A 26510-nucleotide genomic window follows, 5' to 3' on the forward strand; every position below is an offset into this window, starting at 1 on the left:
AACTTCTGATCCCATTGCAGTCCCAGAACGATTTTTTGGTATGTTTTAGAGTATGGCATGAAGGACGAAACATATTTTTTTCACGATTTTTGGTGATGACATGTTTTGAGATATTCAAGGTCAAAAGTCAAGGTCACGTAACAAAATTATATTTTTATCCAAAGGTAGGCTTGTTATATATCACTTGAAAGCTTGTTCAATTCCCTGTACAATAAGCTTTATTTGAGCTTCCTAGGCGAAATAGGGGCGGAGTTACAGCACATTTAGTATAACTAAGCGGGCTCAAAAAGGGCAATTTCTGCTAACTTTGACCTTGAATAATTTAAGAATTACAAGACAAACGAAACTAAAAGTTTTCATAGTTACTATGTTCCTCGCATAGTTTCAACTCCCCAACTTTCATGTAAATCGGAGATGGTCAGGTTGAGGGCTGTGTTGATTTCGCATGGAATGACTCCATATTGGGATCCGTTGCCTGTTGATGTCAAAAGTGTCTAGTTTCTCCCAGCGTAGAGTTGTACATTACCTTACTATTTCCACGTGGTACATCTCGTGTGGGACAAAATTCATAAATAATTTGCATTATTTTTTATTCATTTGGTGAAGTCAATTTTCAGTTTCTCGGAAGAGCGAGAGAATTCAATTTTGAAGCCACTTAAGGGATTGTTTCTTAAACACAAAGCAAGAGGATTAAGGAACGAGAATTGCAATTAACACTACGCGTTGTCAAAGAGCCAAGTAACTTGTGTGGAGCTTTTCGTTAACATTGTAGATTCACTCTGATAAACTTACTATTCATTTTTCCTCAAGTTTTTTTCAGCGGTCGATTTCGCCACTCTTCTAGTGGCTTCGTCAGGTGTGAACTGTCTTGCTGCGGCTAGTGTGGTTCCTTCTTCTTTCGCTTGCGCTTGTGGCGGTGCTACTTGATGCAGCCCTTTTAGCGTCACGTCATGTTCACGCCTGACGAAGCCACCAGACCAGTGGCAAAATCGATTGCTGAAAAAACTTACGCGGAAAAATGAATAGCAAGTTTATCAGAGCTAATTACCTATCTCCGCGTAACAGCCAAACTGATATATTTAGATACATTGTAGATTCATTTCAAGAATTGCACATAATTAGTTTCCTCGCAATATTTTCAGATAAAGTTTAATATCCTTTGGTGTACCCATTATTTAATCAATAAAGGAGGGAATTAGAAATCCAATCCTTGTACGAGTGTAAAGTTCACGCAAGTTTGAATTAGTACTTCTGCAAAATAATCTAACAGTTATTTTTAGTGGTTTTTATTTTATCTGCGACGTTTCATTCTGGTTTCCCAGAACTTTTTCAAGCTACACACACCACCACCTCACAGGCTAGTCACTCTACACAAGTCACACAAGGTAGAATGACTAGCCATTTGAGGTTGTGTTGTTCTTTGTAGCTTGAAAAAGTTCTGGGAAACCAGAATAAAATCAAATAAAAACCACTAAAAATAACAGTCTTAGATTATTTTGCATGTACAAAAAGTGGTTATGCGAACCTTCAAGAAGAATATTAGTACTTCTGGTCTAGGCTAGCATATAAACCATTTTTTAAAAAATTTATTAGACAGAGAAATTCATTGGCATTCATTTTATCATGCATTGTAACTTCCTTTGTGTAATCAAGGAATAAATAAAGCCCGCACTACACTGAACATACCCAGACTTTTTCATCTCCAGATGCAGGAGGCTCGACGTTCAAAAAGCAGTGTTACCAAGAGATAGCCAGCTTCAGCCTTCAGGAGCCTTGCAAGGCTGAGGCCGTGTGAGACCGATGCCAAGTTGGAGTTCGGAGGCTGAGGCTGTGTGAGGCCGACCTTGAGCTTGGAGGCTGAGGCCGTGTGAAGCCGGAGGCCAAGTTGGATGTCGGAGGTTGAGGCTGTGTGAGGCTGGAGGCTGGCCTTGAGCTTGGAGGCTCAGGCCGTGTGAGGCTGGAGGCTGAGTTGGAAGTCAGAGGATGAGGCCAAAGGCCGACCTTGGAGGCTAAGGCCATTTGAGGCTGAGGCTGAGTTTAAGGTTGGAGGCTGAGATGGAGTTCGGAGGCTGAGGCCATGTGATGCTGGAGGTTGGGTCTCGCAAGCAAATCAAATAAACAGCTCTCACTACACGATAGCAGAATCTGATCTACATCTTGCTTCCAACGGATTGTACTACGGGAATTTTTAAGAACTTCGAACTTTATGAAACTGTCTTTGTCCTTCAGAAAGGAAGCCCACCTTCTACCAGTTGTTGATATGAGCCATGCCAGAGGTGATTTTTGGCCTCGAGGGTAGGTTGCGTTCCTTTATTTGGCATCTCGCTTGGCTCTCTGTGGCGTAGGGTGCAGTCTGTTCCATTTTCTCTGTTTTACTTTTATCAGATGTTATGTCTAGTATATTGTGGAAAGAAAGTCCGTAACTTCTGGACTATCTATACTAAACACAACTCCAACTGGCAGCTGGGAAACAGCGAATCAGAGATCAGTTGAATTTTCTTCAACTAAGATCGGGCATTTTCAAGTCAGAAGGTACAGAGCGTTGTTCGTGGGACTAAACAAATGAGCGCTAGGTTCACCACATGTTGCCAAATGTACTGTAAAGGAAGAAAGAGTTTTCTTGGTCAACACCAGAAATCAGCAGGTTCAACTGCACATGTGGTTCTCCACGTTTAAGTTTCTGGAAGGACCACCCACAAGTCTGAATGCAGGCGGACACACAGTCATATAAAGGCAACGGGCAAAAACAGAAGTATGCTTGGCAACGTTGCTTTGGGAGAGCGATGCGATCCCTTCAGGTTCTACTCGCAACTGAGTTTGTTCGACACCCATCGGATCACACGCCCCCGAAAATGATTAGGGGACAGGATGCACCAGAAACAGCCATCAAGGTCAACCGCCAGTTGGGAGTTGCGTTCAGTATTAGAAACCACATCCAGAAATTGTACAGTCGTTGTCGCGTGCCTCCTGGAAAGGAAAGTATGCTCCACCTCTGTTAGGAAACGCGAGGACAGCAGACTATAACTGAGGTGCTTATATTCTGAAAAAAGTGAAAATACACACTTTCCATACCTCGTAAAATTCTATGTTAAATCTAACATGATTATTAATATTGTGTAATCATTAGCCCCTTCTCTTAACACACAGGATTTCCCATGAACTATAGAAGAAATTGGCCAACTTCTTGTCAGTTCATCTAGTCCCCGGAGGCCGGGGCTCATGAGGCCCAGCCTCAGCCTCAGCCTACAGAAGCCTTGCGAGGCTGAGGCTATGTGAGACTGTGGTGGAGTTTGGAGGCTGAGGCCATGCGAGGATGGAGGCCAAGATGGAGCTTGGAGGCTGAGGCCGAGATGGAGATCGGAGGCTGAGGCTATGTGAGGCCAAGTTGGAGTTTGGAGGCTGAGGCACTGTGAGGCTGAGTTCAAGTTCGGAGGCTGAGGCCAGATGCAGAGTTGTAGGTCAGAGGCTGAGGCTGTGTGAGGCTGGAGGCTGAGATGGAGTTCGGAGGCTGAGGCCCGAGATGGGAGTTCAGAGGCTGAGGCCATGTGAGGCCGACCTTGAGCTTGAAGGTTGAGGCCCTGTGAGGCTGCAGGCCAAGTTGGAGGTTGGAGGCTGACCTTCAACTCGGAGGCCATGTGAGGCTGGAGGCCAACCTTCAACTTGGGAGGCCGACCTTCAAATCGGAGGCCGGGCCTCCCAAGACCGAAGTCAAATGGCCATCTCTTTGCCACATGCTTGATTTTTCTCCAGATGTAAATGACACCTTCTGCTGCCAACATGCACACTTCACTTACAGTTCTGGGAGAGGCATAGAATGGGAGGCTCTTTCATTTCCCAACTGGCAATGACCATTAAGCTTAGCCACACATTGGAACCCAAATTTTGGTCCAAGGGATAAGTTTGGCAACCACAACATAAGTTAACCACAACAAGGTTAAAGTTCTTTCTTCATGGCAAAAACTAAATTTTCCCCAATATCCATGGTCATGTGTATATTTTGGTACGGTATGTATTCAAATTACAGTAGTGTCTCGCTTATCCAACATAAACGGGCCGGCAGAACTCAAATAAGCAAAAATGTCGGATAATAGGGAGATGTTAAGAAAAAGCCTATTAAATGTCAAACTAACGTTATAATTTTACACATTACAAACCTAATACAGTAATCATGTTTTACAATACAGAAAAAAATAACTGGAAAAGTGAACTTACAGTTACAGAATTGTCTGAAGTTAAACACAGTACGTACGTACAGTACTTCAAAAGTTCAGTCCTGTGATGATTGAAAGAAAATTTTGATCGTAGTCCTGACAATTGCAGTTTCTTCGCTGCCAAATCTCGCCATCTTTGCAGCATCATTATGTCAGCCCAGGCCCTTGCAACCAATAAGCAACATCATTTACATTGATGCGTTTCAATGTTTCAATCATGTTTGATTGATGATTTTTTTTTTTTCCGGTGAAATGTACGATAATACAGAATGTCGGATAAACGAGACTCGACTGTATTTTGATTTGATAAAACCAATTATTTTTAGATTTATAAATTGTAATGAATGCAGGTTTGAGTTTTTTTAAGTACACCTTATGCCCAGAAAAGCTCATTGGGACTGGAACTACAGTTTAAAATGAGATCCAAACCACTGTGTGCCATCACCAGGTATCAAGCCCAGGAACACTTGATTACAAGACGACAATATTACCACTAGACTATCGAGGAGGTCTAGGTTGTCTTAGAAAGTAACAGAGAGCAGCACAAGTCGAACCAAAGGCAGGTCACAACTTAAGGCAACACCAAGAAACCATCACAATTAATATAAAAATAGAAGCCGCATTATTTGCATCTTAACATTAAAAGGTCATAAAATTGTTCAAAGTGCAATTTTATTTCTATACAAAAAAATACTGACATTTACAAAAATCATAGATTTCTAGGTTACAGAAATGTTCATAGTTCTGTACATTTTTTGAAATCACAAAGACATTGGCAACAACCCAAAAATGACAAAAAAAAATAACTTATGTGTTCTTTACACCACACATATTCTCTCTCTGATATTTCTTTAAAAAAAATCCACACGTTGAAGTGCAAAAGAAGATATATATATATAAGAGACACAATTCCCTCGTCATGTTGCTACAATGCTTTCACATCTACACTGGTGTCTGCACTTATCTAAAAAAATTTTGTCGCAAGTCTGCAGCGGTCATCTTCCAAAAAAAATTATAAACAACTGTGATATCGTCAACCACAATGCGTCATTGAATATTATTTAAATCAGATGCTTGTGAGTTAAGTTTTTAATTTCACCAACTTCTTAAAACGAAACAAAAAGAAACGAAATTCAAAGATTCATCAGCAGTCTTTTTTTTTTTCATTCTGTCCCACGCATGAACACACACACACTCAAAAATCACTGCCATTTGAACGCACATGCTTCTACAGTCACACACATTCACACGACCAGTTGCAACTTCAATACACTTGCAATAATGCACAGCTGAACACTGGACCCTCAAGTTAGTACCTAGAAAGAAAAAAGGAGACTAAAGTTGAAATATTAAAAAAGGAATTCAGTGCACAAACATTGTTGAATTCACTTCTTACTAGAGTTGCAAAAAAGCCAGCTTTTTTGAATGGACATTTTTTTTTCGATATAAAGCCGGCATTTTGAAATAAAAACAGATTTTTTTGCTTTTTTGGCTTTTTACCAATTATAGCTACCCTATTTCACTTGAAGTTACTATTACGAGTTTACCGGTTTGTAGTGACATGTTTTACAACTAGCTAAAAAAAATGCATGATGTAACAGCCAATAGACAGATATTGGCCAATCCCAGTGGACACATTGCATAGTGGTTCAGATACAATTTTAACCCTAGCCTACAGAGGGGGGCTTGCAAACCCATGACCTCCGTTTTTAGATTTTTTTTACTGTTTGAAAATAAATTACATTGTTCCCTAAGATGTTCACAATATTTATGTATTACGTTTGCTCATAAAAACATAAATGAAATACAATTAGGAGGCACTTGTGGGGCATATCAGGTACCAGGGGCATCTTTGAATGTGTCTCGTTCGAGACACTCAAGCCAGTGACAGTGTACAATTGGTTGATAAAGTAAAAAAAAAAGTAAAGTGCTCCCCTGTGCTTAGCACCAAGCCATGAAGGCGTATATAGGGGGTGTGGGGGTAACGCCCCACACTTTCTTGATCCGGTCGTGAGTAGGGGTGATGTGATCAGCATCAAGCCCCTGACCGCCTTTACCCCCCAGGGTTTCCCCCAGGTATCCATGTCATTCGACACTGGGTGGGCACCGGAGCCGCTTCCCACGTTAGAAAAGTTCCCGGATTTGAACCGGCCGGGGATCGAACCCGGGACCTTGAGCATGGTAGTCAGACGCGTTACCGACTGAGCCACCACGGCCACTTAATTGGTTGGTAATGATGGTAATTATTATATTTAATAAACAACTGCACTTCTACAAACAAAAAAGCATTAAAAAAAATATTCTGGATTTTGTGAGTTTCGGTGAATGATAAAATATGTGATATACACTCATGCAATAATTGAGGGGTCTAGTGAGAGAGGGAGCTATGCCACTAATCTTGAAAATTTTATTTTTTGCCATTTTCAGTCTTCTCCTACCATCTGTCATCTATCATGTGAACTACAACCATGTTGCATAGCTCCTGCTTGTTCTGTAGCAGATTTTCTGAGTTCTTGAATACGTCCTCATCAGCATTTTGAGTGAGAGAAGGAGCTATGTTACTTACTGATGGTGTCTGCAATAGGAGTGGCAGAAGTTGTGTTGCAGTAACCGGTGCTAGATTTAATATCAGCCCTGAAGTTAAAAGATCTCATGGCAATATTGCCTTAAATTCCTCCAGTTCTTCATGGTGTTTACCAAAAACTAAAATCCACAGAAACAATGGACAGTGAAGATCCTCCAGAAGAAATATGAAGCTGTCTTTATGTAGATCATATGTAACCCTGTGAACATGATTTACACTGAGGAAAAAGTATTTAAGCCTTGTTCAAAGTATTTGATGTGCTAGATTGATTTTTTCACATGGGTATACTACAATATACCATAAATGTTCATAATAAATGGTATTTATATTGAAATTCATATTTTCCTTTTGAATAATTTACCTAACAATATGTTCAGAAAAAAAATATACCCTTTGTTATACAAATTATGACAACGCAATGCTTTACAAAACTCAATTTATTTCCATTTCTTGTCAAAGTTGCATAGCTCCCTCTCTCACTAAACCCCTCAATTGGTTATTATTTTTTTATAAATGATAGTAATTTTTGTAATTATTATAATTAATAAATAACTGCACATATATAATCAGCAATGGAAGCAGTGATTCAATAATAAAATGGTTTCTTGAATTTTAGTGGGAAAAAAAGTGTGGTCCTGTGAGCCGATCCCGGTATGTAAGTTTCTTGTATGGCACGGGTAAGCTACATAACGTTAAAACTAAACGTGTAGTCCTGATGAGCACATCTGACCATGAAATGGACTTAAAACAAGCTTTTACATATTTCTGTCTCAATTTAAATATTGATGTCATAAAATATGAAACAAATGTTAATATCAAAATATCCTGTTTCGGGACAATTAAAAGTCTTTACTGTTCACAACACATGTGCAGAAGTATACGTATTACGTCAATGTGTGTATACTTATATCCTGTTTAACAGAGCTTTGAGACGGAAGTGACACATACTTCTTGAAAACCAACCCTTAGAAGTAAATGCAACCTTTTAAACCAAAACAACATAAGCTGCAAGTGTCAGTTGGGCTGTACCACTTTCTCAAGAAACTTTCAGACCGAAGCAACAAGAGACATGTGTCACTTGGAAGCAGACCCTCAGTAATCCATTCAACCTTTTGAACCGAAGTGCGACAATGAGCTAAACATGTCACTTGCATGTTGTTCGGATTACACTGTTTTCTCAATGGTGTGCCGTTTTGATCTGTTGTTCTTGCATGCACGGTGATTTTTTTTGCTTTATACTAAAGGACAGTGTGAGGCATAATGCCGCCTTGTTTGTGCTGTGTGGTGGATGCTTGCTTGCAGACTGAAGGGGCAAATGTCACTTCGTCACTTCAATGTGACACTCCCCACTGTCATGTGTTGCTTCGGTCTGAATGTTCTCTATACTTAACAAGGTCGTTAGCTACTTCATCAAGAGATTGATTTAATTTAGCCTGTAAATCACAGAGAACAAATTGTAAGTACTGTTGTTGGAAAAAGGCCGGCTTTTTGATAGAAGGTTCCTTTTATAATCATGAATGGGCCTCTGGAGTGAAATAAAGTAATGCTGTTGCATTGTAATAAAAAGGGGTCCAAGGTTCAATCCCAGTGGAGGTAGTGCTTCAGATCTCATTTCAAACTGTAGGTCCAGCCCAGATTTCTTGCTAGAATGGCATTTTTTTTTTTGCCGGCTGGCCAGCCACTTTTTATTTGTTTCTGCTTCAGTTTTAGTGCCAGTGTTTTTCAACTGCAGTGCCACAAAAGGTCCGTTGCACCCAGGGGTTGACGACTATTTTAAATATAATTTTATATTGGACAGCAAGTCTATACATAATTGAACTATGATTATGCCACTGTTGATGTATTTATGAGTGAAATTGTTGGGACCAGGGCATCGACTTGTAAGAAATACGTGGGTTGTAAATAAAGTAGTGGCAACATTGTCAGGAAAAACATGTTCTATCAGGCAGTGACCAATGTCAGTTTGGGCCCATGTCGATGTGAGGAGTGCCAAAAGTGGTTGGTACAGCGAGTGCTGTGGTGTATGTAGAAGACTGAAATGAACACCATTTTCTCTACTGCTCTAAAACATGTTTACAAAGGTAGAACATTGACTGTGGATCAAAATCCAGGTTGCCTGTGGAAGAAATGCACGACAATGTCAGCAAGACTAGCAAGAAGCCTGTAACAACAATACCTAGCCCTATCTGATAGTTGCATAATGGGTAAGTGCATTTCTTTAGGAGGTTGTGATGTGTCCGTGAGAACCTCAACGTGAGGAAGATTGCATCATGCTGGGTTCCCGATATTGTCACCATTGTGCAACCATCAGGTAAGGCTAGTTATTGTTGCTTCAGGCTTCATGCAAGTTTTTGATCACATTCTTGTGCATTTTTGTCATGATCAAACCTAGATTTTGATCCACAATCACTGTTCTACCTTTCTAAACATGTTTTAGAGCAGTACAGAAAATGGTGTTCATTTCAACCTCCTACATACACAACAGCAGTCGCTGAACCAACCACTTTCGACACTCCACACATCAGCATGGCTCCAAACTGACATTGCTCACTGCCTGCTAGCACATGCATGGTGTCATTACCTTTTCCTGACAGTGTGGCCACTACTTTATTTAAAACCCATGTAAATTTACTGGGCTGCGGTCTCAGAAAGGTTGAGAACCACTCGAACAAGCAGCCAAAATACATCACTAGTTGCTCCGTGACCAGGGTTAGCAGGCATTTAACAAAATTATACATGATGTACTGGAAAGACAGAATACAAATATATTTTACTGAACACAAAATTTAATGTAAAGAGATTTGATACTAGATGTTCAAAAGTAGAGCAGTATTTTATTTTTTGCATCATGTACGTGTTTGTATAACAAATTCAAACATTGAAAATCATATCATACTATTCTATTAAAAGCACACACAAAACTATTATGAAAATAACACACTGAAAGAACTGCCATTCAAAAAGCCATCTTTTTTTACAACACTGTTTATGTCTAGCTAAGAATTTCATATTGTACATTGTATTTTATATTTAGAAAGGATTGCCTATTTTACAGAGGGAGATAAACGAAAACCATGGAACAGGAAAAATACTGCCAACTCCAGTATTTTCCTTGATTTGAGACACTTTTTTGAATAAAGCCCAACCAAAAAAAGCAGCGGAAAAAAAACTGTTTTTTTTCCCAACTCTACTTCTTACACAAATAATAATTTCACACACCTCTTGCGAAGCTGATGAAATGAATAGGGGTCAATGCACATGAAATCACCCAAATGAAAGACAAAAAGTTGCTTCATACTCACGGATTTGCTATTTTTTCTTTTATACTGATAGATGCATGGCCCAATATGACAAATATGTAATATTAGACTTTTCCAACAAATATTTTACAAGTTACAATATTTTGAAAATTTGAAGATTTTCATAAATGGGGTGGACGGATGAATGCACCATGTAACACAAAATGTCATATCTCGGCAACTATGTGGAATATTGTGTTGATTTAGGTATTGTTGGAGAGGAGGGCAGGCCTAACAGAAAATAACTGTGTTACCACTCTTACCTGCACAGAAAGTACAAATATATTTAAAGAAAGTAATATGTTGTAACAAAAAAGACACTCCACTTTGGGTAATTGCTTGATAGTGAATCCCACATTTTACCACAATGAAACTGATACACAGTAAACTCAATACATGTTCAACATATTAAAATAACAGAAAGCAATATTGTTCATAATACAAATATCACAGGTTTCAGTATTCAATGTATGAACCAGTCTCCAGTGGCACAGTTATATTTTTGAAAATTGGCCCTAAAACACTCACAAATTACTATTAATATTAATCTTAGATACATGGGAGAAGCATTACTATGATGTTTATTCACTTTTAGCTCACAGAAATTATGCTAAGACCAGAGTTAGCTCACAGAAATTATGCTAAGACCAGAGTTATTGTCCAGAGTGAATATGGGTCAGTTCATACCGAATGGTCCAGCACTGGTTGCCTGTCCATTTTTTTTTATTTTTTTTTAGTTCTAACCCCTATGCAAGGGTAGTTAAAATTAGGCATTATTCTTTTAAAACTTGACTTCGTTTAAAAATGGTGGCCATTTCTGTTTCATGACTTTGGGGATTTTTGGCCTTTCAAGCTTTATTTCATGTTCTGTACTTTTTTTTCACCATCTCTAATGAAAATGACTGAAATTTAGTGCCAAAACTGATATTCAATTTTGAAGAAAAATCAAAGTTTATTATTTTCTTTTAGTAGGGAAGTGATGCCATATCAGAGCTATATATTTTTTTAGAGGAAACATGTACATCCAAAGTTTTGAATGATTTAGTCTTGCATTTTAGTGAAATTGTTCAAAGCATTTCAAGGTGGTCGATGAAAAATGGATTTTACATGAGCTGAGGTAGCTCCAAATTCATGGCATTTTCAAACTCTGCATGAACTATATTTTTGGAAAGAAAAGAGTGCCTTAACAATTTTAGAGCACCACTTAAGCTATACATTGGGAATATGTTATTTTTAAATATAGTGCATTTGGGGGAGGGGGCAAAGTGGTGGTCTCTGTTTCCACCATAGGATCTTTTAGGCTGAGATTTTCATAGCAGCCATTTTGGAGGATGGACAGGGTGAACGAAATCAGAAAAAACAATTATATATGGCAACTTATAATTTGACATGGTTAACCCCTTCCCTGTGTTTGGCATAATTTTACACCCTTGGTCACTATAGCATATTCTGTGTTCAGCATAATATTACGCCCGCGAGCATCTCTGACTGAAGTAACCTGTGTTGAAAGGAATAATACGTTTTTTGTTGGTGAAACATATGTTTTGCTATTGAAGAAACAATCACCTTTTATTTAGTCACGATTTTCAGTGCCGACGAAGAAGAAGAAAAAGAAGAAGCTCAGAGGAAAGTAAACTAATTTTGTGTTATGCTGACAAAGTGCAAACGTGAGTTCGTTTGTGTGCGACGTTTAGACAGTTGCTTTATGTACATTTTTTTTGGTGTTGTGTTATTTGAACTGTTGGTGATTTATTTTTGGCTTTTGAGATTGTGAGTTTCTTATAGTATTGTCAAACAGGATTGCGAAATATTTTTTCCCCTCATACCTATTGAAGATATTGCAACGAAACTTGGCAGACACATTACGTATAGATCATAGTATTTTTCAAGGTATATTATAATCGGGTACCTATATCCAGGGTTGGTCCAGAGGGCCCCAAAGTTACCAAAAGGGATTTTTCGGAGGGAAATTTCCCAAATTATACCCGATTTCCGTTTCCTCATACATGATGTACACATGTGTGTGGTACCATTTGAAAGCCTGTTCTATTCTGAAGAGAAAGACGTATGAACCACGATAATCGGATGAATTGTCTGAAGCAGTAGCTACTTAAAAATATTACTACGGAAACTCAGAAAAAAAAATACACAGAACGGGAATGCATTTTGTCATAAAATTTCACAGGGAAGGGATTCGTACACAGACAAGATATTTATTCCCATAAAAATATTTGGAAAATACAACTGTGATAAACTGTGAACAAACTATTTTGTGAGTGCATTGTTTCATCTATGTTGGGATGAATTCTGCTACAGCTAGCTACAAAGTTATTTTTGATTGATTGATTTGCTTTATTTTACGTCGCTTTTTGTGCCACTTTTGGCTAATTTGTGAAGATGGGGAGGAGTGATGATATGATGAATGGACACTCACAATCATCCATGCCCAGGCCAGGATTCAAACCGGGGACCCCTGGCGTCATAGAACGATGTGCTAACTACTCCTTCACAGAAAGCCATTTTGTCTCATTTATTTCATTGCCCTATAAGAAAACACAGGCTTATGGTGTACAAAGCAAGCCTAAGTTGGAAAACTTGTAATAAAAACAAAAGAAAAGTTTAGTCTTGGCCACCACAAGCTGGTTCAGGAAAAATTTGGACTTTCAAAATCTTTTCAAGTACAAACAAAAATTGATTTTCTGTGATGTTTCCAAGTTTTTTAGAAGCATTTTCAAAATTTTGCAACTTTTCATGTTTCCATGATTTTAGGTCATAGGGAACCGTACCAGAATTGTTAAACCACAACATTCATGATATTAGGCTGCTTTTAGACGAAAGCATTTCCTTTAACATTCTTGCTAGCATAAATGCTATGCAAATGCTTCTAAAAGTCTCATAGCAGATAGTACTTTAAATGGAAGCATTTCGGTTAGCTCTTGCAATTACAATGTATAACATATACAGCAAGAAAGGCACGTTGAGCTACACTATCTATGGTGAGTGGACGGTGTTTACAATTGAAACTAAAATATTCCTCCATACGTGTACAGCAAACATTGTATAGTATGCATTTAAGCAGCATACGTAATAACTAGGAACATGCATATTTCGTTTTTGACAAAAAAACACATTGTAGTGTTAATTTTCCATGTTTTTGAATGGTGTGAGATGCATTTGTGACCATGTTTTGTCACGAAATAATGTGAAATGAACTGCAAAAAGCGAAATTAACTCTTAAACACGACATTCAGGGTTTATGCACCAACGTGACACCTTCTGAGGTCTGAATTATCCTGAGAGTTATGCAATTCCCTGAAAATTTATTAATTCTGCTGTTAATATTGAAGAAGCAAAAATGGACTCCCTTACACAGAAATAAATTTAATACTCTGATAACTACATAAATGTGCTATTAGAAGTGAAATGTTAGTTCTGTGGAATAAGTGTAGTTTTAAAATCAAATTTAGGATTATATTCACAATTTTAAAACCAAAATGTATTTTTATATACCACTTTTCATCCAATTTTTCACCGCTATAACACAGATATTTTATTTTATTTAGCGCTTTTGAACCCAAAATTGACTCTGTTTTTGTACCAAAATTTTGCTTTTTTATTTACCAAAAATTAGTGTCTCTAATAATAACATTTTATACGAAAAGTTATTCCTCTTGGTTCCATAGTTATCGGCTTTTAAAAATGTGAAGTGACACACTGTTTACGTCTCACGTGGCCACCATTGCATCTTCACTCGTGACTTAGAGGTCGCTTCTGATTGGTTATGCTACAAAAAATGCTACGGAAATAGGACGGGTTATATACTTGAGAAATGCCATGGCACCTGAAAAGCCATAAGATTTTTGACTTTACACGGTAGCTTTTTGGCCATGGCACAAATGTTAAGAAAAATGCTTTCGTCTTAAGCGGACCTTACAGTAGAATCTCTTTCTTACATTTTTTTCAGGGCGTGAAGCTGAAAAAACTTAAAATGCACGAAAATATAAAATCGATGAAAATCTTATAACATTTTGCAAAGTCTGGACCATCAGGATTGAATGTATAATGCGGGAAAATGTAAAGCACGAGGACATATTACTGTATTACTCAACAATTTTCAGAACCTCGTGGCAAGAGTAGCGAGTACACAATATGATGCCAAAGTTCCAATCCTGGCCTGGGACATTCTTTGTGAGTGTACCTTCATCAATTTCATCATATCACCACTCATGCTCATCGTCGTCATTACCCAAAAGTGGCTGAAAAGTGACGCTAAGCATTTTTCCATTATTAACAATGCACTTACCCTATCCTTCTCTCTTAATAGACTGCGGAGCTTCTGCGAGACCTTTCACCTTCAGTCGTTCTGCAGTCTTCAGAAAGGCTGGCAATTGCTCCTGTGAAACGTTCACTTCGCCTGCATACATGAACTCCAATATAGCCTGTAAGTGACTGTATGGCACATCCTTTAAAATTATGATGGGGTGTTTTGATGGATTTTCCTGGAAAAAATAATAATGGTATAACTTTTGGGATGTAGCAGAAGTCACGTGATTATGCCATCTTACGTATTAAATTTTCAGGAAATCACAGTGTCCAGAATTTTCCACTTGGTGGTGGGAGTGCTGTATCGTTGCGTTTAGGGTCATGTAAATGTAAATTTCAGTCCAAAATGATCCTAAATTGGTTAAAAATTATGTTGGTCAAAATTCCTTTACTTTTCCAGAATTTCAGTCCAAGAACCAAAATTTTCGAGACCAAATTATTGCAGCAATTGCTGTATTTGAGCATATCTGGGAGAAGTTCACTATATTTTAGCCCAACACTCATACTTAAAACCTCACCTAACCAAGTTTTAGAATAACTTTGCATGCAAAAACTGAACCGTAATTGACTATTAGGTAGAGGGAGTGTTATGAATTGATAACAATTACAGTGCAAATAATACATAATTATAAAATTTAGTAATATAACACCACGTAAATAAGTAAATATAAGTAGCCGTGGTAGCTCAGTCGTAAGGGCATCTGACTACCATGCGAGAGACCTGGGTTCGATCCCAGATGGGGGAGAACCGGGATCTTTTCCACCTGTTCCAGCGGCTCCGGCATCGTATAAAGTGGGTACCTGGAGAAAACTCTGGGGGATAAAGACGGCCAGGGTCACAGCACCCCCACTCATTTTAAAGTACATAAGTTTTTACACATTTTACTCAATAAGTACAAATATTTACATATTTCCTGACATTTTCATATTTAATACACACATATACCGTATTCCTGGCATATAATACAGACCCTCTTTACTTTCAACAAAGAACTTTCCAAATCTAACTAGGAAAGGATACATTTTAATCTTCTTCATCACACACTGCAAGGACATCGTCTGACTCAGAACAGAGAAAATTTCCAGACATGAATGTAATCAAAAAATGAATATCGGTGTTTATGACAACACGCTTATGAAACCTATTTTTAAAGGAAAAAATTGTGTTTTATACACCGGCAAATACGGTACATGACGGGATATGTGGCTCAGAACGGACAGCCTTGAAACACCAACATATTCTCTGGAAAGTGTGGAACGATCAGTTGGAGATGGAGTGAAGAAAAGGATGTCCACCAAAATAAACAAATCCAAAATTAATCTACTTTCTTTTTCTTGAACTCTTTTTCGTTTTTCTCAACCTTTATTTATACGACCCCAACTTGCTTTGATGGATGGATTCGTTGAGTTGGCGTTTTAAGTGCACTTTATGCACAGTAAGGCTAATCGAGACTGGATCTATAGTTTAAAGTGGGATCCGAACCATTATTATGATGATACGTAAATGACCGAGATTAAACACACAGATTGAAAAACTCAAAAAGTTCTTCCTGGCATATTATACATGTTCTATGTGCGATCCACGTGTTGCAAGACACACATCTAGTACCTGCCACACCCTTCTTTCGCTTATGGCTGCAGTGATGTGCTCACGCAATTGCACCAATGTTGTAGCAAGTGGTGGCACAAAAACTCGATCCTTGATGAAACCCCATAGGAAAAAATCACATGGAGTGAGATCTGGGGATCGTGGTGGCCATTTCATTAAGTCTTGATGTGGACCTTGACATGCTAGGAAGTGTGTGGCAGGAAGTTGATTATAGACTAGATGTGTGTCGTGTAGCACGTGGATTGCACATAGAACATTTATAATATGCCAGGAAACACTTTTTGAGTTTTTCAATCTGTGTGTCATCTCAGTCATTTACGTATCATTACAATGAAATAAATAGACACTGAAATCGGGAACATCATTTTGACTTACACTGTATTATGTTAAATATTATATTTGAGATATTCATTTTGTCACATTTTCCTGCCTTTAATTTTTTTTTTCTTTTTAAAGGAATACTGGGCCAAGTGGGTGTGACTTGCACCAATGCTCCCTTGGTCATGCCACTGCCGTTGGTTTGTCCGACTTGTTTCAAAAAATAGGATGAAAATGCTGGCAACACGGTGGTTTTGATGTTACACATTTCTTATCTTTTGAATGGTTTCTGTACATATTTTTGGATTTTCTAAAACATGTACAGTAAAACTTCTCCTAACGGACACTTCTAAATTACGGACATTTTTAAATTCCCTGGCAGAAATACATGTGGTTTAATGGTCACTGAAAACTACCTCCCCAACGGAAATAAAACTTCTTAATAACGTACAGTCTGAAAGAAAACGGTCGCAATTCCTGGAATTCGACACAACGGCCAGTATTTCGAACTAGCGTGCATTGTTTCATGTTACACCAAACGTATTTCTTTTTAAAAGTGCAGAGAGTAGACAGTATTATTTGTGGTGAGAAAGTAAAAGCATTATGTTTTAAGAAAATCAGATGAAGACGGACTCAGTTTAGCATCTCAACTCGAAACACATAATGAAAAGACAATTGTAAAGAACTTTAAGATTCAGAAAAATATAGATGATTATTTTTGACAATCTGGGTCTGGCCAGAAATAGTTAGAGTCAATTTTAAATGCAGTAATTTAACAAAGGACTACACTACATGTACCGTATTATCTCTTTTGAAATTTGTAATGCATGGATACTTTAGTAAATTTAAATTCACCGCATGTAGTACAGAATTTTGTTCCTTGAATGTAGGAAAAAAAACACGTTCGTAAAGTATGTACTGTAATACGCTTATCCTATTGTGTAACATCCTACACTTTTTTTCTGAATAGCGGACACTTCCTAATAACGGACATTTATTTTTCCTCCAGGCCTGTCCGTTATTGAGAAGTTTTACTGTATATGCACAAAACAAATTTAATTATTCTTGGAATGGTTCACACTCAAAAGCCCTTGTTGATCCTGTAAACAAGTATTACTTAATGTTTCATTGATAGTAGATACACGATTGATTGACATATTTTACTTTGCTTTTCTGCCACTTTTGGCTAATTGCAAAAATGATTGATTGATTTGGTGTTTAAGTCCACTTTATGCACAGGAAGGCTAATCGGGACTGGATCTACAGTTTAAAGTGGGATCCGAACCACTTGTGCCTCCACCAGGTATCGAACCCAGGACCCCTTGATTACAAGGCGACGACGCTACCACTGCGCCATCGGGGAGGTCCTAATTGCAAAAATGATTGTGAGATGATGAAATTGATGAAGGGACACTCATGAAGAACAACAATGCACCGGCTTGTATTCAAACTTGAGACCTCTCTGGCATCATAGCAACGCTGTGATTTTGTACTTTGTACTTGTACTTGGTGCAGAGTCTGAAGAAGACCTTGCTAGATGGTTGAAACGTTACATTTAGTTTATGTTTTATAATAAAATAAATTTCTGCCTTGATCAGCATATTGAGTTTTTCGTATCATGAAAACAAGGCTTAATGGTGTTATAATCAAAATCTCCTAACTTAATCACAGTTGTAAGGTTTTTAAATCAATGTCACTATCCCAGGGTGTCTACAATTTTGTAAAAACAAAAGTCTCAATATTTTCCAGACCAGATCGTTGGGTCAATTCATGTACTGGGTTTTCTTAAATGATTGTCCGGGTTTATTCATTGTTGTAATTAATCTGGGTGAATGACACGGTGAACACAAATGCACAGTATTGTTGAGAAACTCAACAAGTTTTGTTTCTTATTTGTTTCATAGACCTCTGTTTCCCGATTCTGCCGCTAGGCGGCAGTTTTCCAAAATGGCGGATAATACTAGTGAGAAGGCGTTCTGTGTCCTTGAATATCATGCAACGAGGTCAGTTACAGTTGTGCAACGACATTTTCGTGCGTGATATCGGAAAGATGCACCGACAGACAATTCGATTAAAAGGTGGTATGCACAGTTCAAAGAAAAAGGTTGCATTTGCAAAGGCAAAAGCAGTGGTCGACCATCAGTGCCGGAACATGATGTGGAGCGAACCTATCTACGGAGCCCGAAGAAATTGATTCCTGCTGGATCCTAACACGTAACGACCGTCGTGTACGGGAAACGTTTGCCAGCGATATGCAAAATCTCATGGCTGACGATGACAATTTCATCAAGAATTTTGTTTCCACTGACGAGGCGACATTCCACCTAAGTGGAAAAGTAAACACACACAATGTGCGCATATGGGGAACGGAAAATCCTCAGCAGTTTGTTGAGTTGGTTCGGGACTTGCCTAAAGTGAATGTTTTTTGTGCTGTGTCACAAGAAAAGGTGTACGGTCCATTCTTCTTCATGGAGAAAACGGTTATGGGATTGACATTCCTGGATATGTTGAATGGGCTATTCCCTCAAGTGGAAGAAAAAACTAACACCTTCATCATGCAATTGGATGGAGCCCCACCTCACTTCCACTGTGAAGTGCCATCATTGCTTGACAGAAAATTACCACAACGTTGGATTGGGCACGGGAGTGATGAGGATGAAAACCTTTCATCATGGCCACCTCGTTCCCCTGACATTTCTCCTTGCGATTTCTTTATCTGGGGATACGTAAAAGATACCGTTTACTATCCTCCATTATCCACTACCATTGAGGAACTGAAAACACGCATAACAAATTCCATCAACAGTGTTACACGTGATATGCCCGAGTGTGGCAGGAAATGGACTATTGCTTAGATAACTGCAGGATACCGCGAGGCGAGCACATGGAACATTTGTGACTTTGTCATAAAAACTTGTTGAGTTTTCTAACATTTTGCAAAAAATTGCACGTATCTATCTTTATTACATAAAATACAGTGCTTGTTTGTAACCCCGACAATCATTTATGAAAACCCTGTATTTAAACATGTGTGTAAGAAGGTCACTACATGTTAGCTAAACATCATACTTAAAATCCCATTTAATCAAGTTTTTAGAATATTGACTTCACATGTTAAAAAGGGAAACTGAACAGAAATTGACCATTGGATAGGGGCATCATTTTACAAAATACTTGCCACGTATTGAAGCCTACTGAGGTGTTACCTTGCTGCCCACTATTATCACTTTTATACCGGGTGATTCCCTCGCTAGAGGCCCCAAACTTTTGTCTATAAAACTGCCATTTACTTCAAGTTTGTCTTGAAATTTTATATGCACATACCTTCAACAATTTTAAACAGGATCTAACCCCTCGCAATAGGTTTGGACTCTTCCAGTGACCTTCATTTGTTTTGTTCCGTGACAATGCATCTCGGTAGTGTTGGGTCGAATGTATAGGGATTACAATGTACACAATCGAAGAGCGTGTGTTCCCCGTTCGTAAATAATGGAAAACTGGTTCATTTAAAGCATGTAAAAGGGCATTTCAGACTTAATTTTGTGTGAGACGTGTACCTTCAAAGTGTTGTATCCAGAAATTTGGAAAGAAAGTTAGTCAACGGAAAGTCTTGTCACACAGCATTCAGGAGGCCAGAAAATGTCTGAAGAGACAAAACAGGATGTAAAGGAGCGATTACTGGCATCACGATCAAAATCATTGCAAAGACATTCCCAAGAAACTGATCTCCCATATTCCACGTGTCAAAAAGATGCAAAAAAAATCAAAACTACATGCTTACTGTGTGTCATGTGTTGAAGAATTGCAACCGACAGACCACGAAAAACATGTGCGGTTTGGTTTATGGTTTCAAAATTATTGAATTATCTCAAATAATCTTTGGCCACCAATATCTCCCGATCCCACCCCTCCCAACTTCTTTCTATGGGGCTTATTGAAGGGAAAAGTATACAGAAATAAATCCCTTGCAATCTCAGCCCTGAAAGAAACTATACGTCCAGAGATTGAAGCCATTACATACGCCACTTTAAGAAAAGTAATCCAGAATTTGGAGAGACGTGTACAAGAGTGCTTGCATGTGGAAGGGGACCGTTTTCAGCATTGGATATGAGCAGATCCTGTTTTACATTGTTCAAGGTATGTGCATACAAATTTTCAATACAAACTTAAGTAAATGGCAGTTTTATAGACAAAAGTTAGGGGGCCTCTAGCGAGGGAATCACCCTCTACAATTCCTACCCTGTATGTGGTTTTTAAGTAAAATTAGTCACAATATATAAAAAATATAATCAGATATACATGAAATACAAATGTATTTTCCGATGCTGGCCGACTACTGAATCATGAAAGGTCCAATGTGAAAGGAGGTGAATGCTTATACAGAAAAACCTTGCAGGTATTTGATGTAAACTTGAAGCAAAAGTAAAGAAAACTACATTAATACTTAATTGCTTGTATGCCTTTGCTTCAGTAGTTGTTTTTTTTTTTAAAAAAAAGGGGTTTTAACGGATTATTCAAATACTATCTTGAAATTTATGACAAATCAAGCTTTCATTTTACGAGCGAACATAATTTGAGGTCAATCTATAGGTCATCAACTTCCGAGCCCTAGTGTCGATTTAAAGAATAAACCAATTAGAACTTAGAACACTAGCTTAAATAACTGAAAGTGCAAAGACCAGCAGATATCCACATTCTTCATGGGGGATCTATAAAGGAACTTTTGAAGTACAAAAATACTTGAAAAATGAGAATAATACTAAATGATTCAAAAAATGAATGAAAAGCAAGCACAGCACATTGTGTATTGAGTGAATTTAGTTTTGTGGATATATCTTATATATCTTCTTTCAAATTTATTGTTTGCATGTTACTCTTATTATAATCCATTTAGTTTCAATATGCTTCAAAATCAACATTTTGATCAGCTAAATTCCAGTCTTACAACTATCTTGATAATGTCTTTAGGTGGATAAAAAAGTCTCGAACATTGCCAATCATAAAATTTCCATGTGGTATTTGTAAGTGCAATACATTTTCAGATTACGCCCCCCCCCCCCACCAAAAAAACATCAGTGGCTCTGAATATGAATAACGCATCACATATGCATAACTTGGGGCCTAATTTTGAGGGGGCAGAATCAAACTTAGGACTTAACTTTGGGGGGCACACTCAAAAAGTTTTGCATGCCAAATAGATAACATTCAGGATTATTTGCTAATTAACTGATACAGTTGCGTAATCAGAAATATTACATTACTCTTTATTACTTTGCTCCTCAAGTTCCAGGAGGTTAACAAAAGTACCTCTAACTTGAAATTTCATTAACACTGATTTTTTTGTTGGGGGGGGGGGCAAGTGCCACTCTTCATCCCGGCCAAGTTTTATGGTGCACCATAAAAATACACATAAAATAAAAAACAAAGCAGATAGGAAGACATGCAATGTGACATGGTGTCAAATTTCTTCCTTCTCTTCACACAATGCGTAAAAATTAACTCTAGTCACTGCAAGACATTTTGAACACTTTCACAAATTTATAAAAACAATGAACAACAAATGAGATTCGCAAAAACTCATACCATAATGGAAAAAACCCACTGAAAATAACACTACTCAAGACAAAGTGGCAACCGTATCCAAGTGTTCATGTGTCATGACAGACTCTTCCTTCGTCTTACCTCTAGAAGTGACTTAAAATATGGACTACAGGCAGAAAGAACCATTTTGTGTGCTTTGCAGGTTTGTCCTTCACAGGCGAGTGTTACGTCTGTGAAACTCTTCTCGTCCCTGAGATGTTTGAACGAGGAGACCATATTAGACTGGAAATCATTCCACTTAAGGTAAAACTGCTGCTGTTCCGACGACATGGTGTGATTTGCTGCAACAAAAATCATATTATTCCAATTAAATTATGTAGATACTCTATACATTCTTATTATGAAAGTGATCTTCAGTCATTTGGGAACGAACCAATGCCTCTAGGTAACTTCACACTAACTCTTTTGTAGTGTTGTGTACAGTCACGGACATTTCTGGGTTGGAACAATTCCACTGAAATTTAATGGGAATGTTACAACCCAGAAGTGTCCATGACTGTACAACAAACAGGAACAAAATGCCATCTAAGGAATAAAGACCACTTTCAAATTAATAATTATTACTGCATTATTTAGCATGTTCAGATTGTGTATTATACTTACATGCGCACATAAGTTTAATAGTTGCACACTCTGCATTACAATTATGCTTATGATTTTATTATTCTTACATTTTGAGTATGTTTGAAGTGTTAGGTTTGTCTTGGTATTTCCACATGCTACATCTTACATGAGTTGTCAATTTCAGCAGCCTCGTTATCGTTATATAATTTCTCACGAATTAATACTTTCTGCTATTATGTAAGTCTCGAAATAACTCAACTTCAAACATCTTTGTAATGCAAAACTTGTAAAAAAAAATACACAAACTGAAGTCTAACCTCTTATTTGATATGAAATAGTTTAAAAAATTAGCCATAACATATATTTTTAAATACTGATTAAATGTTAAGTATCCCTGAAACGCCTGAAATTCCATTATTTTCTTCTTTTTCACATTGGTACTTACGTATTCTGCATTCCTAAGGATTCTTGAAGGTGCCATTTCGCTTTTGTCACGCAAATAATATCAATTTTCGACATATCGAGTAATTTTTGTTTGTTCGTTTTCACTTGCGTTACACGCAATATGGCGGAGAAATTTTGACTAGAGTTGTCGATGATCAGTGGTTATGCAGTGTTGCAACCTTCTTCATCGAAAAATACCTACTTTTGTGTTACTAATTTTGTATTTTTTTCCAGGTTCGAACACCCCACGAACCATGCATGGCAAGGTTAGGTTAGGCAAACAGTTAAAATTGTAATCTTCAAAATTGTCATGTTCTTGGGAGAACAACGGTGTGGTTGGAAACACTGACCGGGGGTTACATCATCGAACGCACACAACATTTGATTCACATAGTGGAAGGACATAGAGGCAACAGCTTTCGTGCATTGGAGAGACAGTCTTCAAAAATACATCATTTACCGGCGAAATAAGTTAAGCGATGGAAAAGAACACTTCGACGACCTTTCAAAAGTGTACGGAAAGTCAGTTCGGTAAGTACTTTCTCCTGTAAAATTGAAGAGATACGTTTCGGGGATACTTAAATTTTACAAAATACTGTAATATGTAACAAATAGGACTGAAAATACTTCAGAATGGCCCTGGCTACATTCATGTGCATACAAAATTATTCTGGCTGCATATTCACTTCCTGTTGGCACTGAACTTCATGCTATTCAATTACCTGCTTCAGGGGTATAAACACAAGAAAACCACTCAATGGAAGGTGAGATGAATATGCAGAATGACAAAGGCACACTAAATGCACACATTTGCTGTCACACAAGCTGTGTGTGGTTGAGTATTATCCGTTTGCCTGTAACTATATACCAAGTGAGTAAACCGTGAATGTTTCCATTTTATAGCACACAGGGTAACTGTTCAGAATGTTTAATGATTTTCTCAAGTTTTATAGAAGTAGTAGGAAGTGCGCCCAAGTTCCTTTTGTTATATTTCAATTTCATCATGCTATGAATGCAATTTTTACATGGTTCGATTTCAATGTATGTCTGTTAACACATACTGCGGAGTTTTAGCGATTACTTAAGGTTTTGTTCAATATATGCTTTCGTGATTAGGTTAGGTTTGGTTCCCTTAGCATTAAAATAAAGTCCCTAAATGCATTCTACTAAGGTTCAGATTTACTTCTACATTCATTCCCACGCTTCCACGATATTTACTGTCGCTTCTCGACTGAGAATATCTTGTCCATGAGAAGTGTGTAAGGTAATTATCAAGTTGTTGTTTTTTTCCAAAATAAATAACTTTCTTCGAGTCCAAACAGTGCTCATTACTTTAAGGAAAATTCAAATTTCGTGTGACAATGATTTCCAAAATTCTACGATAATTAGTCTTTGTGATAGGAGAAATCATTGGAACCGTTACCAGGAAGTGTCTTAGAATAATTGAAATGATTGTGGAAGTAAGTCTGAAGCTTGGAGAAACCTATTAAACTTCAGTACTGCAGAAATAATGATTTGAAATGTAGTTTGTTTTACCACAGCTGTTGCGAGCAGCCATTATTGGTCGTCTCAGACACCAAGTACTGGAGGATTCCCAAATGAGGCTCAAAGGAACGTGGGGAGTCCATGCTTGAAACTAGATATAACATGATTATGTGCTGGAAGCATCTAGGGATGTTTTTCTTAATGCTAAAAACCATAAACATAACAAAGCAAGCATTTAGGGACATAATACCCCTTCCCATGTGACAGCACCAGCCGCAGTCAATATCCAGACGACAGTAAACCAATTTGAGATTAAAATTACCACCTCAGGGCTATGTAACTTCCAATATGGCCGTTCTACGTAGGATAAATCTTGTTTACATTCAGTAGTAGTAAGTAAGAGCAGCATGTTGTCATGGCTGTTATGGAAGAAATGTTTAAATTACGCGATATTTTTAAATATTGCGAATGCGATATGAATTCCAGGAACTATAATGAAGGTAAAGCTGTGCTGACAACGAAGCATTTAATTATGATAGGCAAAAATAACATGGAAAAAGCAGACAAAAGTAATGTATACGCATTGGTTCTTCAAAGCAGTGGTGTTTCATCTGCACCTCAGGTTGTAACTGGGGCTCTCGGAAATGATTAGAAAATAAAGCAAATTCACCTGTATTTGCAAACTGCTTGGGTAGGAGAAAAATGTAAACATACCGTTGCAGTTCTTCCCCCAAAGAGGCAGGCTGGTTTAATAATAACACAGGATGATAATAATAATAAAATTCACAATTTCATCGAGGCTCTCTTCACTGCAAGAACTTAGCATGTCGATTTTCTTTTTCTGGTTACCTTTGTGATTACAGACACTAATATAAATTCTCAACTATTTTCATCTTTAGACTTAATCGACTTGCACCTGTACCAAATTTCATACATAATACATTGTTTTTTGGGGGGAAAAAAAGTTTTATATATAAAGAACAATTTCAAACTTTACTTTCGTGGTAATAGAATCATCTTTCCGAAAATAAAGTGAACAGACACGTGCATTCTTCGTAATTTCCTTGCCACAATTCAATGTTATCCCCTCATGCTAATCCAGAATTCACGGTCAATCTATTCTATTAAAAAATTTAATTTTGTTAATTCCATGGGGTGGAAACACATGCAAACTTTTCACTTGTCCTGAGCAACAAAACCATTTACAGCAAAAAAGTGGACCATTAAACGTTATTCTTTCGTACATTTCCCATGCTTTGAACGACTTCCTATCCTACATAGAGTAGATCCGGAAAGTTCCCCCAGATGGTATATCGGATAATTTTAATCGCGAATAGCATATGGAAGGGAAAATAATTCTCGTGTAAATAATAGATGCAGAAAATTACTACCACCAAAATAAAAGCATCAATTGTGCTAAAATTTTCCCTTCCACTCTGGACCAAATGAGTTTTATTAAAATCCAGATTCAAAACTTTTATAACGTATCAATTCATTTTAATTCTCATTCCAAGATTACAAGAACCTATTTCGTGTTTTCAAAATATCGAGTTAACACTGCATACAGCACGATTAAAAGTAGCATGACATTTGAAAACGTATGCTCTTTGAGTTAATTTAAATTATAACAGACATTATTTTATTTAAATAATTAGTTTTCTTTTTCCAGCGAAGGAGATACGAAAGGCAAATACCACGCAGGTTAAATACAAAGAAATATACAACACTGTGCACTTCATCAATTGTGGAAATTCTTCGTGCCAGGCACCGTAAGCGACGCAATTGAACTTTGACGTAAACATAACGGTACCGTTACTGGAATTTCATACGAAACCATTTCAACGAAATGTGCTACATGAGAAATTTTATCACAATCACTTCTAATTTGAATTAAATCCACATAGTAGAATTGAAATCCATACATCCGTTTTCTCACAAAATTACAAACACAAATTTGCAGAGCTTACTTATTGTTCAGTAAAAACACGGAAGTACATAGACATTCAATTTACACAAGACAAGATCAAAACACAGTTTGCTTCCTCTTGCTGTACTGTGCTGTCATCTGTGAG

The 26510-nt window shown here is 37.6% G+C and overlaps 1 protein-coding gene across 1 annotated transcript; it reads right to left on the reverse strand.

The window, feature by feature from the left end:
- Positions 1 to 4865: 4865 nt before the first annotated feature.
- On the reverse strand, positions 4866 to 26510 carry lolal (longitudinals lacking protein-like). Its single transcript, XM_083113485.1, has 4 exons — positions 26406 to 26510; positions 22027 to 22226; positions 14398 to 14593; positions 4866 to 5527 (listed from the first exon to the last, which is right to left on the reverse strand). The coding sequence occupies exons 2-3, from the start codon at positions 22213 to 22215 to the stop codon at positions 14399 to 14401; spliced, it is 384 nt and encodes a 127-aa protein (XP_082969611.1). The 5' UTR covers positions 22216 to 22226; positions 26406 to 26510; the 3' UTR covers positions 4866 to 5527; position 14398.

The sequence above is a fragment of the Lepisma saccharinum genome, chromosome 27 (genome assembly GCF_977018435.1).
Source record: "Lepisma saccharinum chromosome 27, izLepSacc3.1, whole genome shotgun sequence".
NCBI classification, from domain to species: domain Eukaryota; kingdom Metazoa; phylum Arthropoda; class Insecta; order Zygentoma; family Lepismatidae; genus Lepisma; species Lepisma saccharinum.